This window comes from Symsagittifera roscoffensis, chromosome 10 (genome assembly GCF_963678635.1).
Source record: "Symsagittifera roscoffensis chromosome 10, txSymRosc1.1, whole genome shotgun sequence".
In the NCBI taxonomy this organism is placed as follows: Eukaryota; Metazoa; Xenacoelomorpha; order Acoela; family Convolutidae; genus Symsagittifera; species Symsagittifera roscoffensis.
The window spans coordinates 12,549,405-12,568,777 of NC_087071.1; the positions used below are offsets into that span (position 1 = coordinate 12,549,405).

The following is a 19,373-nucleotide window of genomic DNA, read 5'->3' on the forward strand; positions in this document are numbered from 1 at the left end:
GGATTTCGTTTTCTAATATCGAAATATAACTATATATTATTGCGAAAACTTCATTGGTGAAAATGGAGTTTGCTCTTTGTGAGTTATGGTATTGGATGCTTTTTATATATTCTGAAAAAACTTTTGAAAATTCTAAATCAAGATCGTCTGTTTGTATAGTATATGTTCTATTATTATGGTTTGGGGAAGTGAACTCTATGGAGTAGATTCCATACTGTTGTGTTATGTTGCATATATCTTTTAAGTAGTGGTCTATGATTTGTCTTTTGATTTTTACATCGGGGAACTCTGTTTTACATGGACTGATTCCGGGTTCAAATAAATTTACGAGTAAATTTTGACAAAATATGTGTTGTCCTCTATCAGTATCTGCGTCTACTATAAAAGGAAAGATTTCATCATCATCTGGAGTTTCGTCACCTGGGGTGTGCGTTGAACTCATTTTTCCGTTCGATGACTGTTAATATGTAATTAATAATGTGTCGAATTGGTTGATTCCAATTGTATAAATGTACTGGTTTGTGTTTGTACTGTTTTTTTATTCTTCTTTTTCCTCTTTGTGATGAATTTGAAGTTGTTTCTGAGTCAGAAAAATATAATTGATCGTGAAGTGGGTAATTTTTATCTATTGATTCTTTTAGTTTGTAAAGTTCGTCTAAACTGTTGGTTTCTGATTCTGAAAATGCGTTTCGATTTTTTGAAAATCTTCTTCGTGTTATTTGTCTTTGTTTAGTTATTATTTTTCTCTTTAGTGTTTGTCGTTTTGTTCGAATGTATCCAACTGTTTGTGTATGAGGTGTGATTACAAGGTCGTATTTTTTGTTATCTATTTCACAATTGTGTAAAATGATTGTTTGTTTATTTCCTAGGTTTTTAAATGACATAAGGTTTAGGATGACGGATGCAAAAGGTTGTTAAATGATTTCTATTTTCCTAAACTGTTAGTTCTTACGATTTTTTGGTTAGCTTAACCTGGGTCTATTTGTTCAGGGTTGGAGAGAAAAGTATATCGATTCCGAAGAATGATTTTTACTTTCTCGTGACTAGTATAAGCTAAGGTGTTAACTTACTTAATCTTACTTAGGGGTAGTGATTGTGTTCAAGGGTTGGAGAATAGTAAATCGATCCACAAGGTTCAGGTATAATTAGAACGCGAGTAGTTCGTTAGATACTATTTTAAACTTACTAAGTCTAAGATTTATCCTGAGTCTGGTAAGAGGGGGGGTCAAGTGAAGGATGATTAACCGAAGTTCTTCACTGTTTATCCTAATTTGAATGATTAGTTTTGTTTAAAAATTTCTATTAGTCTTGGGTCTTTAGAAAGGGTTGGGTAGTGAATCGACGTTTGAGGTCGTTAGACACTAATTAAGTGGGTGGGGGAGAACAAAGTTGTTCTGTTTGATCCAAGGATAAGCCTTGATGATCAAATTTGAAATTTAATTAAGTAGAAAATGATTTAAGATCCAAGGATAAGCCTTGATGATCTGGTTTTAAAATTAAGTGAATTTAAGTTTTAATAAATTTTTAAATGTGTGTAAAGGAAAGATTTAGTGTTTTGATGATATTAGTGAGTTGATGATTGCTGTTATGTTTTAGGTGATGAAGCTGGAACAACAAGATGATTTATGATTACTAACCATTTATTGTCATGCTACTAATTTTTATTTTTATTTTCCAATAAATATTTTTCAAACATGTTTTGTATAATACTGCAGAGTTTTAGGAAAACGATCTTAGATCTTTTTATCAATCGTTATTGTATAATATTAATTTTGTTTAGCGCCTGAAATGATTTTGAAGATTAACTTCAAGGTTTTATGTTTGCAAATGGAAATCTAAATTCATTGCAAGTAGTATTCGAAATATAAAAGTTTGTTCTGGCTTTTGCCGAACTATCATATAACTATACGGCAAGTTTCTACTTTGTCGTATGTCGTCTTTGGTTCGATGTCTTCTTCCAATTCCGGGTAGTTCTATTATGGTTCGGAATATTGGCTCTGATCTATTGAGTCGGAGAGACATTTCAATTAAATTATTGTCGTATAACATTTTGTAAATGTTTTTGTCTAATTTCTAATCTAATTTTGGTTAATTCTAATCTAGTAAGGTCTTGTTCGAGACTTATGGTCGCACCAGATGAGTTAGGACCGAAGTGTAACTCATAGAGTAATTTCGGATAGGGTACACCGTCTGCTCGTCACGCTATCTTATTTTCGGCCGGATAGATTCGTGCAACTTCTTAGTCTAATACCGATCCTAATCTTACTCTTATACTATCTAGTCTCAGGTTGTTTAACTAGTCTCTGCTAGGCTCAATAGATCTAGGGTATACTGGTTTATTGCGGCTGCTGAAGTGCTCGGGAGAGTCCAACTAATTTCTAAGTTAAATTCAAATCTCTCTGGTGCTGAAATTACAAGTAACTTCAGCACTTACAAATAAGTGGGTTGTTAGTTAGATGGATCATGATTGGTTAATATTAAATACTTTACATTGGTAAAACATTTAATTTATCCAATCATAAAATGTAGTTTAGATCAGGTTCCACCCTGTACCCCGTTTATGATACCTGGTAAATATTTTCCACCCCTGTAATGAATTAAACCAACCATTAAGGAACACAAATTTGGTAATTCGTTACAAATTTCCCTTCTATTAAAAATTAGGGTGTTAACAAGATCCAGCAGAACATGCCATTGACTCCTAATCATAAGTCGTCCGATTATTTTCATCAAAGTTCTCAAAAACTTTGAACTAAGGGTGCCTACAGAGCTTTGTTGATCAAAGCCTGAGAGTCGAACTAAAGATAGATAATATTTCAAAGATGGTATAAATTACTCCTGGATTAACACGTATAGCCATAAACTTATCAACTTAAGTTGGTGCTAACACTGCTAAAACTTATACTGAGCTTGAGAGTTTTCTGATGCTTAGCCGTTAAAGCACCCTGATCATGGTCAAAGAAAATCAAAATCTTTGACGTTTAAAGCTAATATTTAGATTGATAAATTACCACCGGCGAAGAGGAGAATTAATGGTAAAAACCTGTCGAGATAAAATCTGCCTTAGGGTAACTCAAAACCCTTCGAGTTGGAAATAACATTAGGCAATTTAACTTTCTGGACATAAACAATTAGGAAAAGTTTATAGTTAACGTAACTATATGCACTAAATTATTAGACTGTTTTGACAAGAACCAGCCTTCAAAATTAAGTTTTTAAAACAAAATTTCAAAAACAGTTGTTATAAATTTTAACGAGCCACGCGTTGTTTGATAAGCAAATGTATGGATTATACTAATTGAAAGAAAAAACAAGATTATTGAAAGGATAAGCTCGTATATCAGGGAAAACCCTGAATGTTCCGACTGCCCCATACTTAGTTTCGAATAGTTTTTGATAACAGAAAATCATGGAAAGCTATAAGTTTTGGACAAAATCGAAGATCAAATTTGAAATGCTTAGTCGCACAAAATTAATACGACCGACTAATAATTTGTTTAAAAAATTTTGCGCGAGATTTTTTGCCAAGCAAAAATAATATGTGTTACGCTTTCAGCATTATAAATGAAAATTTCAAGGTGCCGATAAACTAATCCAGAGCATGGCCAAATTAGCTGTTTTCAAACTCCAGAAGTTTGCAAAAAACAATCGAAGGTATAACATCTTCTTACATTTTGATTCAATCGATATCTTCAATGGGGTATAAATTTTCGATATCTTCAATGAGGTATAAATTTTTTTCTTATAAACTGTTACTTTAATCGCCGCAAACTGACTGGAAAAAAACGCACCAAAGGCAAAGAATCAGTTTTCTTTAAAAGTCGGAACAATTAGCGGGGTGACTTTATGAGCGCGCTCGTAATGAGGTTTTATGGATGATAATGAAATATTAACAATTTTTTTTAATTGTTGTGATTATAATCGATTATAATTGTTTCAACTTTCGGAGAAAGTTACAGAATTTTGTCCTTGGGTTCTTTTTTTTTCTACAGACAAAATTTAACGTTTCAACTAGCAAGTTTTCAACGTTTCAACTAGATGTTTCATTTTGACGTTTTAACTAGACAAAGATTTAACATTTTAAACAAAAATTACTGTGGTTCTGAGCGCAAACTATGTTGCCTCTGATCATTTTTGTTAAAATTATTGAGGTTCAAGGATTGCCAATTTGACCAATTTGGGTTGATTCGCGCAATATATAATTATTTTGTGCTAATAAATTGTAAAACGAGAACAAATAAGGTATATAAGCCGTTTCAATTGATTTGAAGCAGGATTATTTAGTTCATTTAAAATTCTGCTAAATACAAAAATCATCACCTTGAGGGAATGGTTTTCAAAAGATCAAAACGAAAATAAATAACGTCATAACTTTTTTCAGAAAAATTTTTTCTTCATCCTTTAAATGCAGTTGGGTCATTCAAGCCTATAACCTGATACGAACAGTCTTGTTTTTTCCCGCTTTTTAAAAGTGAGGAATATATATTCTCGGTTTTTTTATTTTCACACCAATTTCCGTAGGAATATTTCCTCTAGGGATCGATCCCTGACCTTCGTGGACCCTGCCGGTTTGATATTTTAGTACTGACGTTGTAACGCGATTTTTAAATGCTATAGAGGAATGAGCTATTCGTTGGGGCAAGTAATTGAGGTAATGAGCCATTTCGCCTTATTAATCCCAAAAAGGACTTAAATTTTACCAACTAATTTTGACTAAAATCATGTCTTATGATTACTTTATTTGCCAAAAACTATTCAAGACAAGTTAGTGGGCATTTTGAACATAGTAACCCAAAATTTTTTAGAGTTCAAATAAATTATAATTCATTTAAATTCTATGACAATGAATTTTTACGGATTATAGTAGGTAAGTATTTATTCATAAGTTTTCTGACTGGCTTTTTTGCTGCGCTACTCATTCTACTGAATTTCAAATAAAACCTTTACGAATAAACTTTTTTAAATGCCATACTGAAAGCCCCATAATCCTCCCCAGCCCCCCTCATTCATTAGCTTGTACCGTCTTCCAACACTATCCACCACATCTACCCAAAGTTTTCACATACCTACTCACCACCCCACCCAAACACAACACTTAATTTACACCCCCGTAAGGTAAAGGGTTTTTAAAGGTTTGCAGGGGGTGGTGGGGTTAAATAAGTGTAAGAGAGAGATAGATAGAGAGAGAGAGAGAGAGAGAGAGACAGAGAGGGGGGGGGGGTAAAAGTATGTACGCGGGGGAAGGTGATGAAAGAGCATTTTTGCGAGTGTGTGGAGGGAAGTATGGAGTCGTAATTGAAGGAAATAAGATTGTGGGACTAAATGTTATGTAAGTGGGGGGTAAAAAAAATGAATTAATAAAAATAATTTACCTGCCAAACGTATGAATCAGTTTAGCTTCTGCAACATTCAAAGCTGGAATCTACACGCCAAAAAACTTATAAAAATCTGGGCTTTTTTAATGTCAAATTCTGTTTTATTGCATCATAACCTAATATAATCACTTTTAATAAATTTTATTTCTTCATACTTCCTGATAGTCCAATATATCAACTCTAATTGATTAAATTAACTAAACTGAGTTCTACTTTGCTTGGTTTTTAAATAGTTTTTGATCCATTGTAATCGGTTATCTTAGAATTTTATGTAGACAGACTATGATCATCCATTATCATTGATATTATCCAAGGAACATCATTGCGTGCTATAACCAATAGCATTGCAATCTTTTTTATTCTAACCATGCCTTTGATGAGGATACACTACTCAGAATGCGGTTTATTAGTTGCTCCGATTTGGTCAACAACATCTGTAAGGTAACGATTACCACAAAAAAATTGCTGGCGCTGCGCTATTAGTTAATTTGGCGGCTAGTTTATCTAATATATCATTAATAAAAGGCACCTAATAATTTTTTTGTTAATCTGTTTGTTTATGATCAAGTTTAAAATAAACTTGAAAGATTTGTTTTTTTTTTTGCAATGAATTGATCTTCGTGGCATATTGTTTGACTTGTTTTTCCAGTTTTTAGTTGAGTCTTTCTACCAAAATTTTTAAAATTCATGTTTGACTGATCCTAGTAAATGTACAGGTACCCTTCTTCCCTTTAGTTGAGCGGGTTTTATCGGATCGTAGAAAGTTTTAAGTTTGTTTCATTATATTTTTTATCGATCCGATATCACACTACATCCGCAAAAGTTTATGTTTTGAGGGAAGTGTATATTTTGTATCAAACGAACCACTGGGTTTTGGTTTTGGTAATTTGTGGTGTGGGTTACTATTATAAGTTACTTCACTTCCAAATTATTAGTAACTAGAATGATAAATATCCTCAGAAGCTAATCCTCCGCATTTCATACAATTGTTCCTTCTAACGATGTTCAAGGCGCGATTCGCACTTGACAATAAAACGTCATTAGTACTCCTAAGTATGAAATTCATGGAATTTTTGGAAACATTGGTCTTTTTCGAATGATAAGTACTTCATTTTGGTCAATAGGAGCTGCGTTCAAAGCTTCAAACTGAGGCAAAAGTTCTTTGAAGAATTTTACTGAGGAGATTTATTAAAAATTCTTTGAGGAGATTTTTTTTTCATTTTGTTAAAAAATACGTCTCTTTTCCATTCGTCCTCTCTGCTGGATATGTAAATATTCTTTTCCGTTTCTGTAGGGGCAATCCAAAACTGTTCAGTAGTTTGTGTCTTTCGAAAGTTACGTTTTTTTCTGACAAAGGCAACTGTTAAAAACAGAGCGAGTGATGTAGTTTTGATTTCAAAACCTTGTTCGCTTCTTCCGGACGCATTTCGTTGAACTTTTTTATTTCTCTTTTCTGAGCTGCTGCTTCATCTTCAAGTCTTTTTAATGCTCACCTAGGTTTCTTTTTAGCCTCGCGTTTCTTTGGCCTTCAAACTTGTTACTTTTGGGGTATATATAATAGTTGGTTGAGTTGGAGTTCAGTTCATCGGTTTGAAAAGAAGATCCATATCTACATTCAAATTAGATTTGGATGCTATTTGAATTATATCACTCCAGTCTTCCCATGAATTGGAGGGTATGGTTCTGCCAAATTTTTGGGAAAGCTCTCACACTCAGTTCGATACTGCTAGACTGCGCCATGACCAAAAGCTTTTTGCTATAATTGAAAATTTTAAAAAGAATAAGAAGAATTGAAAAAAAATCATTTGAAAACTAGTTTTAGCAGGACTCTGACGCTAAGTGTACACCATTCTTTCCTTTTGAATGATCTCCTCCAGTTTTATATTAGTTTCAAATTTCAAGTAACTCGGAGTGGTGTACACTTAAGGTCAGAGAGAGTCCGGTTATAACTAATTTTCAAATGATTAGTACAAAATCAGATCACAAAGACTCAAATAAAAATTGGGCTTAAAAGGGTCAATACAACATTTGAAACGACCATTTCCCCATAAATCTGCTAATCCTAGTTTCCAGAAGGTCTTCAATGTTACTTTAATTGTGAAATAATCAAAGGCAAAAGCCGTCCGTATTCGTCCGAAAGTGAATCTAGGATCGTTTTGAGGGAGATTTTTAAGAAACGACGTTTTGTTCGACTTTTTGTTTGGCTTCATACTTTCTGAATTATACCATTTGAATTATATGGGTTTGACAGTTTAGGTTAGACAAAATCTTCGTATACTTACAGAACGTTTACGAACTTTTTATTTAGGCGATACATCTTTAGGCAAAATTAACTTAGGTTGACTTCTCACAAAAGCCCGATTGATTTGTACTCAACATTTTCAAAATTTTGTTTGAAAAAAAATTCAACAAAATAGATTCTAAGAAAGGAGCAAAATGCTGATCAATTACAAAAGTACTAATAAAAAAAATCCGATCTTTTTAAAGAACAAACAAGGCCAATTAAGAGCCTATCAAGTTGTCTCAAATCTTTAACAATCGAATAAATATTGTTAAAACATGAACCAATTTTCTCGAAAAAAAATGAAATAAATTTTGTGACTTACAGTACATTAATAGAACATGCAGCTGTGAGTATTTTGGGCCTCATCCACAACACAGTCCCGTCATTAGTCACTAGCACCCCCAAATTGTTCACACCTGATTCTGACTCCTCTATGCTAAAACAGTTTTTGTTCGGATCAAGTGAACAACCCACCCCCTCCCCCAACTAACCAAATGAACAATCGCCGCCGTAAGTCAACGGCACATTTAAGCTGCAAGTCAGTATAGAAATTGCTGAGGTCTCATTGGCTGAAAAATAACGCTTATAACTGAATGAACAATTTCGTTCCTAAATTGATTCAGGGAGGAGATTTGGTTCACTTGGTCGGAAAATACCCGGAATGCATCGCTTGATTTATGTTTCGATCATCAAAGTCAACTACACGCTAATTTGTGTTTCTGTGGCTGAAAATTTGCGGTCAAGTTCCATCGATTTTTTCCGCAGAAGGCAGAACATTTTTCATCCCGAGTTGACACAGGATCCGTACAAACCGAATTTTATGTTTTTTTTTTAAATGAGCCATTCACTTAACTGGATAACGCGCAAAAATGTTGCTCTTGCTAACAACAGAGTATAAAAAAACTCAAATTCATTCTCAAAAGAAATCGAAACTTTTAACACTAATCTTTTCTAAAAAAGATTGTTTTCGAAAATTTGCGACAGACTAGAAGTTCATCCTAAGCTTGAAGAAGCTACATAGAAACATAAATATGTATTGAATTGAACTTGAATTGAACTTCTTGTGGACAATGAGAAAAAATTGGATCATGTCATACGTCTAACTTTTTTCTAGTACCATTCCGAGAGCTCAAATAATAACTTGTCTAACGTTTTTTTTATGTTTGATTTTTCGATTTGTGCTTCCGATGTATAATTCTTATTTAGTGGAATTGTTTATTTTTTTTGGCTACCCGACTTTTGGTATTCAGCGGATATGCATCATTTCTACTCAAATCTACTCAAACAGAAGCGCAGCCGAAAAAGAAGTTAAAAACGTGCTAAAACGAGAATTTTTGTTCTATTTGAGTTGGGACGGAAGGTCTAACTCATAGAGTAATTTCGGATAGGGTACACCGTCTGCTCGTCACGCTATCTTATTTTCGGCCGGATAGATTCGTGCAACTTCTTAGTCTAATACCGATCTTAATCCTAATTTCAATCTCCTAGTCTCAATAGATCTAGTGTATACTAATTTATGCGAGTTAGTTTCCAAGGAGAACAACTGTATTCTAAATTTAATTCAAACTGCTCTGGTGTTGAAACTACAAGTAGTTTCAACACTTACAAATAAGTGGGTTGTTAGTTTGATGGAGTATGATTGGTCAGTATTAAATATTTTATAGTGATAAAATATTCAATAATAAAATATAGTTTAGATCTGGTTCCATATTATCAAATGAATTTTGTTCGAAATTGAAATTTTTTCTAATATCAAACGACATTTATCGTTTTCTTTTTTTTTCGATTCATGGAGCCATTATGAACAGGTATTGATAATTCCTATCAAAAAACGCATATTTTTGCGCAAAATTTAAACTAGCAAGAGTGCAAGAAATTTATGATTTTTATAATGAGAAGAACCTATGTGATAGGGAACTACTTTCAAAACTGGAAATACTTCAAAACTTTGTCATAAAGTTTTGAAGTGTACTCCCAACTTTCAATCAAAATTATCACCAAAAATAGAAGAGCAATTGAAACATTAACAGTTTCGCCTCAATGCAAAAAAAAACAGCATCGTTTTAGACTTGTCAGGACACTTTGTCCTACAGTAACACATGTATTATGCCATTTGCCCACATGACAAATAGCATCACGCCTACTTGTCCCAAAATGTGCACCAGATGAAGTGATGCAAAAGTCATTAATTATAACCAGAATATGTGTTTTATGACCGTGCCTTGGCAAACAAACGCCCCTTCCTCAGCGGGAGAAGAACTCATTATGGAACTTATCACGGAGCTACAATTCCGCGCAACTAGTGTATTTGAAGTAATATATTTCAAGCAGGTATATATGTAGCCACGCCAACAAAACTAAACCAGAAGACTGCTCGTATCAGGAAAAAGTCTTGATTGTTTTGACTGCTTTTAAGGTTCAGCTTTCTATAAAATTTTATAAAAGATAAAAATAAAAAAAAAACAGAGAAAAAAGAAAGTGATTTTTCTAGCTTACTTTAAAAAAATGTCACAGCGTTGAAGAGCCACAAAACTGTACTTTAAGCAAACATGACTGCTCGTATAAAAGCAAAGCCCGACTGGTCTAAAAATAAAAGTTGATAGAAATTCTTAATATTTTAATTTTAGACCGGTCGGATTATCCAGGGTTTCGCTATTAAACGAGCAGTCATGTTTTGAGGTACTGTTTTGAGACTCTTCAAGGCACGAATTGAAAATTTTTATTTCGTTTCAATTTTGAACTTTTTAGATAGATGTCTTTTCATATTTATTTGAAGACTAATTGTTTCAATGAAAACAAGTTACATCAAAACAAGTCTTCAACAAAACTTAGGCTATCAGAATTTTACAAAAACAGTAATTATTTAAAATTTGTATAGAGAGTGTCAGCTTGATACAAATAACCATGTCAACCAATAAAATGAAAAATTGACCAAAAATTGAAAGAAAAAACATTCACAACATCAACTCTGCCGGGGTTTGACTATGGATCTGGTCATTTTGAAAATATCAGCCAGCAAAATTCTTTTTTTACAATCTTTGCCAGAAAAAATATCAGTTAGGAACTGCTTTTAATTTTTACCTTATAGTCAAAAAATTTTCTTTTTTTTTGCAAGTTTTTGACAGGAAATAGATATCTCTTCAGTTATTTTTGAGTTTCCAAAATTTAGCCATTTCTTCTTTATTTCAATTGCAAATTGGTTCGGCCAAAAAAATCCCAGACGGCGTCAAATCAAGTGTCATTTATCAATTTACTTTGTAATTGGCGTCGGAAACCACGTCACAAAAATCATGACAGTATATCGCGCGGTTTTTGTTGCCAATTATGGGGCAAAAGGGCAAATGTAACTATCAGTTTGAAAAAGTCTGGGTTTTTAGTTTTCCTTTCATTATGGGAAATCACTGAAATGAAATGTCGATATCAGAATCATAGAAAAAGTTGATTAATCTTATCGCGCTGTGATAATTTTTTTTCACATGCTGAAAAAATACCGCGTGGTAAACTTATTTATGCGTGGTAATTTTTTCCGCAAAAAATTGAATTGAGGCAAGCTAATTGGTCTTTTCGATTTCACACTTAAGGCTTGATGTTATTTTTCGAAATTTACGAAATTTAAGATTTTCAACTTTTTTCAATCACCCAGAACTTTTCAATACCGAATTTGGGCCATTGGGAACATTCACAGTTTTACGCTGAGATACGAGCGGCCGGCTCTTTTCCAGCTTCCCACCACCTCGTAAAACTACAAACTAAAAGTATTCAAAAATTGTTTACATGACATTTTGCATGTAAGAAAACTTTGTTCACCTATTCACCCTTTCATGTTTTGATGCATTGCTTGCCCTAAAAAGTCATTTTAAATCGACTTTTTCATAGTGTTTTTCTGAAAAAATCACAGAAGGAGGAGGAAACTGGAAAAGAGCCGAGCGACATTGTTACTCTTTTTGAACCCTTTCATTTGTCTGGATAGCTCTGCTTCAGATTTCGTGAAACGACAACTTTCAGTTTAAGAACAAAATTTGAGTGCCCATTGTTATCAACAAATCACTTTATTTTTCGGATTGATCTATTTATTACACCGCATCCCCTCTCTCTCGAGGTGGGGGGTTTTCCTAAATCTCAATAGATCCCATAGAAACACTGGAAAACGATAAGTTTAAGCGTTTTACTTTACTCTTGATATTCTCAAATTGGTCTGAAAAAAAGGTCGGCTTGCATTAAATATTTCATTTGTTAGTTACGAAATATGATTGGCTAGTATAGAACACTTTGCTTACAAGACTTCTCGAATCAGGGCAAAACCCTGAATGTTCCGACTGTATTTTAGAGTCTATGGAGCAGTAATAACATGAAAAATTAAATGTAAGAAAATTAAAATGAAAAATTAAACGTAATGAAAATTTTTCTTTTTTAATTTAAAATTTTTGCAAAAATCATCACCCCACACGCCATTTAAAGTGCAAAGTGATATACTTTGCTCCTAGCTACAAACCAATTATGGCAAATAAGCTCCCTTGAACCAATTTGGAACAATTTCTAAGACGGGTTAAATCTCCACTTACGCATTAATAGCTCAATATAGATCGCAGGTTAATTGTTTCAAAATGACCACAATGGTAACCTTTTAGCCCCCATAATTTTAAGAAAAATGATCAAAGGTGAAATATCTTCTCAAATTCAAGCTCAGGACAACAAAAGCTTTCGAATGATATAAAAAAAATCCGTCAAAAGTGGCTAGTTAAAAAGTCGAAACTTTTCCGAAGAAAACATCTACCCCGAGCACAAATATTCCGTTACTTTCGTTGCGAAAAACGAAACAGAAACCAAAAAGGACAGATATACATGTAGCTCCCCATGGGACGCATTAAGTACCAAAAACATGTAGGCTCAACTTTTGTTTTTGCCGTTTAGTGGGAGTGTTGTCGTTAAGAGGTACCATAGGAAGACACTTAAAACAAAAATAAATCAATCAACAATTGTGTAAAAAACAAGGATAGTCGGTTACTGTGCAAGTAGCAAAAAATTTTCCGACCACAATTTTGAAAAAAAAACGAAAAAAAAAATCTTTTTCTTTAATTAGTATCGTTTTTTCTGCGCGGTGCAATAAACGGATCTGAACAAAAAACTACTACTTATGCATATTTGACAGTCATAGTAAAAAAGGCAAATTGAAAAACAATTTCTGTCGAAATACTAACAGAAAAACGGAAAAAATTGGTAAAAATTTATTTAGTTTTCAAAAACTTTTTTTTGAAGTTTTTCAAAATTGTTTCTGAAATTTTGATATGTAATAGGGCGCTAAAAACTGCAACAACTAATTTTCCTTGAATAAAACTAAGCTTCCAATGCTTAAATTAAGCATAGATAAGCTGAGCTAAGCCTGCTCACCCGCTCGAACTTACACGAAAAATCAAAAATTTTAAACCGGTTTTTCTCGACATATGAAAATTTTTTGGGGAGTTTTTAATGTGGTTCGACCTAAAAGGCTCATCACTCAACCCAGTCCGATGATTAAATGTTGAATCTGATTTTGCGTGGAAAACAAAAACAAAAAAAAAGTTCGCCCCATTTTCAATGGTCAGAACTACAACAATTTTACTAAATTGTTTACTATAAAAAAATCCTTCCAGAACTTTATTTCAGGTGATTATTCATCTTTAATTTTGGCGCGAGATACAGTTACTATTGATCAAGCAAAAGTATATTTTTAATCTCAGAAATACAACTCTAATTAATGATAACGATAATTGATCATTTAATCTGTGTACCGGTTGCTTTATAATGGGTTTTAGTGATTACTTTTGTCAGAAATCATCCATTTGTGTTAATTATTCAAAAGAATTAGTTCAGTTTGCTTATCTAATGCATTTGACTTGGAAAAACACGAGCCTTTTTTGTAATTTGGAGCGGATTACATTTACCAAGGCTCTAAAAAGAGTAACTTAACCTTCGTCTCAAAGGTCTAGTGCTAAAAACTTTATAAGGGTCGCAGTTTGCATTTTCAATGAATTATAGTGATAATAAGTTTGTCTTGCAAGTAATTATTATCAGTTTTTTTTTCTCATTAAAATTTAATGCCGGTTTCATTTTTACTAATGAGGATTATTTGTGAACTAATGTTTTTTTTTGAAAAGTAGATTTTTGATTATAGAAATAAAAAAAAAGATTAAGCTCCAATGTTTTACCTCTCTGATATTACCAGATCTGGAGTCCAGACATCTGAGTCGAGTAGCCTGATTGAAGTGATGTCAGCAAATTCTTCTGGGTTCCAACGCAGATTGGCATCATTCCAGTGCTGAAAATACCCAAAACAGATACCCAAACTTAATTCTTGTAACTATTGTAATTTTATTATCAGGGATTTCAAATATTGTGTGAATAATAAAACTCAGTACAATAAACTGAAAGCTCAGCCGAAAAAATATTTTTTTATCAATTTTTTTAAAAATACTTAAGTTAGATAGTTTACTTTTATTAGGGAGGAGGGGGACGGTTTGAAGACTTGACGAATGTGGGGTGATAAAAAAATGTTTGAAAAATTTTCGGTTCACAAAAGTTAATAAAACTAAAATAACAGTGTTACTGAGCTTATTGTCGTCAAATTGCATGAACTTACTGTTGTTTCCCAGATGAGCACCTTGATGTTTTGTAGTCGGAAGTTCTAAACAGAAAAAAAATCCAAAGTAACTTTTTTCGCTAACGATTTATAATTTCTATGTCGACGAGTATGACTCAACTGCATTTGATTTTTGGTATTAACTTTTAGTTTTTTTTTGTTAACTAGTCCTTTCTCATAGATTATTGTAACACCAATTACTAATAAAAGCCTGCTCGTTTTTCTTTCTGTCATCATCTTAGCAAATTTTGATACCAATTTTGGATTTTAACTTTTTATGAAACACATTCAAACTGTCTTTCAAGCTCAAGATTTCAAAATTATCACTTAAAATAGTCTTTTGTGTTCAATTAGGTGTAATCTTTTACGTCATCAAACGCCAAGCAGAGAAAAAATTGATAAAAAAGAAGAAAAAACGGATACAAAAGAACTTATTGATATGTCGGGGTTGTCAAAGTAATAAGGTTGCATTCGTCGTTTAAAGACGTACCCGCCTCAAGATATTTACTTCCAACAAAGGGCTAATATTGGAGTACTTCAACCCGTCTTCTAAGGCCGCTGGTTGTAGGACAAAAGATCCCATACCAGGGGCGGATCCAGGATTTTCTCTAGGAAGCGCAGATTTTCAAAAAAAAAAAACCAAGCTTTTTTTAAGGTCGACCAAAGTGGTTTTCTGAGCTCTCCCAAATCACTATAGAGACCCTATTCCAACCAACTTTTTTGTGTCGCAGACAAATTTTATAAAAATTAAGCCGAAAAAAGTGTTCTTTGGCGTTTTTAGAAAATGTTGACCAAAAAATTGCATTTTTTCGTCGCGCGCTCCCCCCTCAATTTTAGTATACTAGCGCCGTGGGCGTCTTTAGAAAAGGTTCAGGTTCTTTCACCCAAAAAGTGATATTGTCCATGAGGTCAAATCTTTGGGAGAGAAGGCGTCTGCCCCCCCCCCCCCCCCAACATCTTACCTCAATTTCACAGCCAAATTCAAGTCATTTTAGCCAATCACATTCAGTTTATTTAAGCTAAGTTTGTTTAATGAAAAATAAAACAGGGGCCGATAGTTATATTAACTTGTTGGTTAAGAAAAGGGATGCTTTTTCTCTAAAAGATAAGTTTTTGCTTCGTTTATTTTGTGCCATGAATCATAATATTTCATTATTTTGCCTTATTTTTAAACTAATTTCAGGTGCGTATAAGTTAAGAGGGACGTTAACACAAAAAACCTCATTTTGATCTAATAAAAGGTGGCACTTTTGGTCTCCTAGGAAATTTGATTTTGTCACATCTTTCCGGGCATCTTAATGTCAAACACAGAGGCGGTCAATCTTGAGTTGGACATAGTTCAACGATTTTGACATCTTAAATCCAACAAAAACATTTTTTTTAAGTTTCAATATAGAAAAAATGGAGGAATTTTTGTAATTTTTTTTGTAGTAAGTAAAAAGTTGTGATATCCGGGTAGCTTCAAAAAATATTTTTGAGAGAGACATCTTGTGATAATTAAGCAAACTTGATGCTGATTTCTACGAGTAATAATAGGTTTTTGACAGTGTTTTGTGTAAAATTATGAAAACGGCTTGTATCAGAGATCTTTTAAAAGCTTTCTGTTGTCATCTCACTGCCAATGATCAGAAGCATGTTATGTAATTGTTCCATCTTTTGAAGAAAGTGCAAAATATTTATGCTTGGTGTGGCTTTTTTCGGTCAATTTTGGTCTTCTTAACTAGCCAATTTTAATGGAAGTTTTTCATACTCTCTGAAAAATATTGCTTTAAGCTCAATTTCAAAAAAAAAATTCATCTGTGGTCATTTTTTGTAAATTTATGGGGTTGAAAGTTGCTAAGTTGGTCAATCTGGGACAATTAATGCGCGATATATTGCACTTTTATAACACGCGTACGCGGCTGATCAATTAAGTTCAGGCAAATAATTTGGTCGCATTATTTGCACACAAGACGCTAAATTTATGCCCTTATGTTTCAAATCAGCGTGATAATTCGGGATAAATTGAAAAAAACTCTAGTTTTTTTTTCGTTCTGTTGTCAATTTTCCAAACACAAAATTTTTTTGATAAACCTTAAAGTGCAGTCGGAACATTCAGTCTTGTTTCCGACTAGTAATGAACAAATTAAGCCAATTAGATTGTCCATATTTAGCTTGGGTTGGCTTTGAGCGAGGAAAACTTCAAGCACTCAATATTTTGTTCTGCATACGCGTTGTTCATAAAAAGAACAAGACTGCTCGTATCAGGGCGAAGCCCTGAATGTTCCAACTGCCTTTTGAGGTTTATGGAGCAGTAATAACAAAAAAAAATTAAATGTAAAAAAAAATGAAATTTTTTTTCTTCTAAAATTTGAAATTTTTTATGAAAAACACCCCCCCCCCCCCACACGCCATATAAAGTACAAAAGGATAGATTTCGCTCGTTGTAACAAATTAATTATGGCAAATAAGCTTCTTTCAAGCAATTTGGAACGATTTCTAAGACGGATTAAATATCCGCTTACGCATTAATAGCGCGAAATATATCGCGCGTTAATTGTCCCAAAATGGCCAAAATGGCAATCTTTAAACCCCCATAACTTTACAAAAAATGGTCAGAGGTGAAATATCTTTTCAAATTTAAGCTCAGGACAACAATAGCTTTCGAATGATAGACAAAAATGGCTAGTTAAAAAGTCGAAACTTGTCTGAAGAAAAAAAAACCACCACGAGCACAAATATTCCGTTTCTTTCGTACGAAAACTATTTTAAATTGCTCCATTGTAAGTTGATGATTTTTTTCCAGGCGCCATTTTGAAGAGCAGAGTTTTAATTAGGTAAGGGCAAAAGGTTTCAATGTTGGACTCAAAACAACGCTTTTTTCAAAGTTGTCTTAAACAGTACGACGCCAAACTCTGCTCATAGTTTTCGGGACTCTGCAACAAATGATTACATTTTATAAAAACTATGTGATTTTATAAACTATGTGAATTACATTTTATTATAACGATTGTTGAGATTGGAAGCGCACGAACTAAAGTCAGGCTGTGTTATTAAACCCAGCTTCATGTGGCATCAAACATTCATCGGAAACATCGACTGAAACTATTAAAATTTGGTATTTTAAATGCGTGTTTCTGACATTAGGTTGACGGAAAACAAAAATTTTGAAGACAAAACTTGCTTAGAACTATTAGAAGTACTACTGTGGTGTAGTTTATTTGTACAATTATGGCCAAAAATTTTACGCAAAAACGAACTTTTTAGGGCTGTTTATTCAATCAAAAACTCAGCTACAACTGCCAGTTCATTGGCTGATAAAACAGAAGTGTATAATTTTTGCAATTTTGTGTAAGTAAAAATATTTTCAGTTGAAAGCCATAAATGTATTTTTTTTTAATATAAATTACCAGTTTCTTGTTTAAAACAGTTTTAAGAATTTGTGCATACGGTTTGGTTGTTACATTCCTCTGACACTTTTTGGGCCATATAAGAGGCTCGTTTTGTTATAGCTTTGATAGCAATTAAAATGGCAGTTCAAGCGTATCTTTTTATTGTCTAAAAAATCAGAAAAGATATTTGCAAATTCGATTGCGCCATGTGGATTATGCTTAAGTTCTAATGAATTTTTGTCTCATTATTTTTTGCCTACTATGAATCCATTAAAAAAGTTTTTAATTTCTAGTTTTGATGTCCAGGTAATTTAAATCAGCACTGTATTGGGTCATTGAAATCAATACACGGTCTAAAATTGACACAAAAAATTAATATCTCGACAATATCTTTTTAAAATTTCATTATACTCATTTTGTCCATTAACTTCGGGGCTCGCTTGGGTTTAAGTTTTACCAAATTTTATGTTTAAGACTGTCCTTTTTTTATACTAATTTTTAAATTTGTCCTTTTAACTACTATGACAGGCGGTGAACTATGTATTCAAGTTGGTGTATTTAAAAGACAATCGGAGTTTCTATGATTTGTTGTCTCCTAACTAATCAACATTTTTCCTCCATGAAAGAGAACCAGTAAGAGGTGTTCCTAGATTAGGCAAAAACTGCCATTATAGTGTCCCCGACGCAGTGAAATTAGCGAATTGTAATTTATACCTGCGAGTGAATTCAAGGTATCAGACGGGGCGTTGGATTTTGTATATATAGTTTATACACGGTGTGTCACAGAAAATCATGTTCTTATTTATAAAATGTTTTATGCTGCTTATTGCCATTGCAAATATCATCGGAAAAATCCTAATGATTCTGGTGTTTGTGTCGTGATCTCGAAGTTCTATTCCTATAGTTTCTGCCCAGATTGTAAGAAATTTGCATAGGATCGCCATGATTTTCTTGCTGAAAATGTCAAAGATTTCTTATTAAGTCTTTCAGATTTTGAATAAAATAATTTATTTGCCTAACAAATGTTTGTAGTGTAATTTTCCTGGTCAGTTTAATAGTTTGCGGCTATTTTGACTTCCCCTACTTGTGCAAACTTTTGCTTAGGGTATATTTGATCACAATCTCTGGTTGTTTTGAAAACTGGCATGCCAATTAACTGAGTTATTCCAACCATTTTGGGTCCCTGTAAAATTTTTTTTTAGAAAAAAATAACAATTCAATGCATAGGAAGAAGAGAAGAGAGAAACCGGTGTGAAATTTGTTTCCAGGCCCGTAGTTTTCTTAACATTTATTTTTTTGGTGGCATCCATCAATCTGAAGTTAATTTAAAAAAATGCCGAAGGTGATATAAATTCTCAATCTTTCATTCTTTTTCTGTATCATTAAGTGGGTCTTATTTTAAGGGGCATCAAGTTGATTTACCATTTTCAGTTCAGCTACTTGCAAAAATTAGCAGGAAGTATTACAATAATTTTTCTCAACGATTTTAAACCAGTTGTCGCTGCTTATCTTATCTTATTTTTGTAACAGCTTTGGCAATATGCACCTTGATCAATGTCAAAGATTTTTTCAAAAACTCAAAACTCAACGTCATTGAATTTATTGAGTTTAAATTTTAAAAGTTTTGGTATCAATTTAATAATATAATTGTTACTTTTTGGTCATGATAAAATCTTGGCATACTTTTCCTCTGTCTTTGAAAAAAGTTTTCTTTGTTTTATTATTTC

The 19,373-nt window shown here is 32.9% G+C and overlaps 1 protein-coding gene across 1 annotated transcript in view; it reads right to left on the reverse strand.

Annotated features, from left to right (window-relative positions):
* The window catches only part of LOC134855505 (neuronal acetylcholine receptor subunit alpha-10-like), a 127,624-nt gene that overhangs the window by 85,276 nt on the left and 22,975 nt on the right, over nt 1-19,373 (reverse strand). The window contains exons 3-5 of the mRNA XM_063872045.1: nt 14,276-14,320; nt 13,845-13,954; nt 7,982-8,095 (exon numbers count right to left, since the gene is read on the reverse strand). Coding sequence (XP_063728115.1) covers nt 7,982-8,095; nt 13,845-13,954; nt 14,276-14,320 — 269 coding nt within the window. The remainder of the gene's footprint in view (nt 1-7,981; nt 8,096-13,844; nt 13,955-14,275; nt 14,321-19,373) is intronic.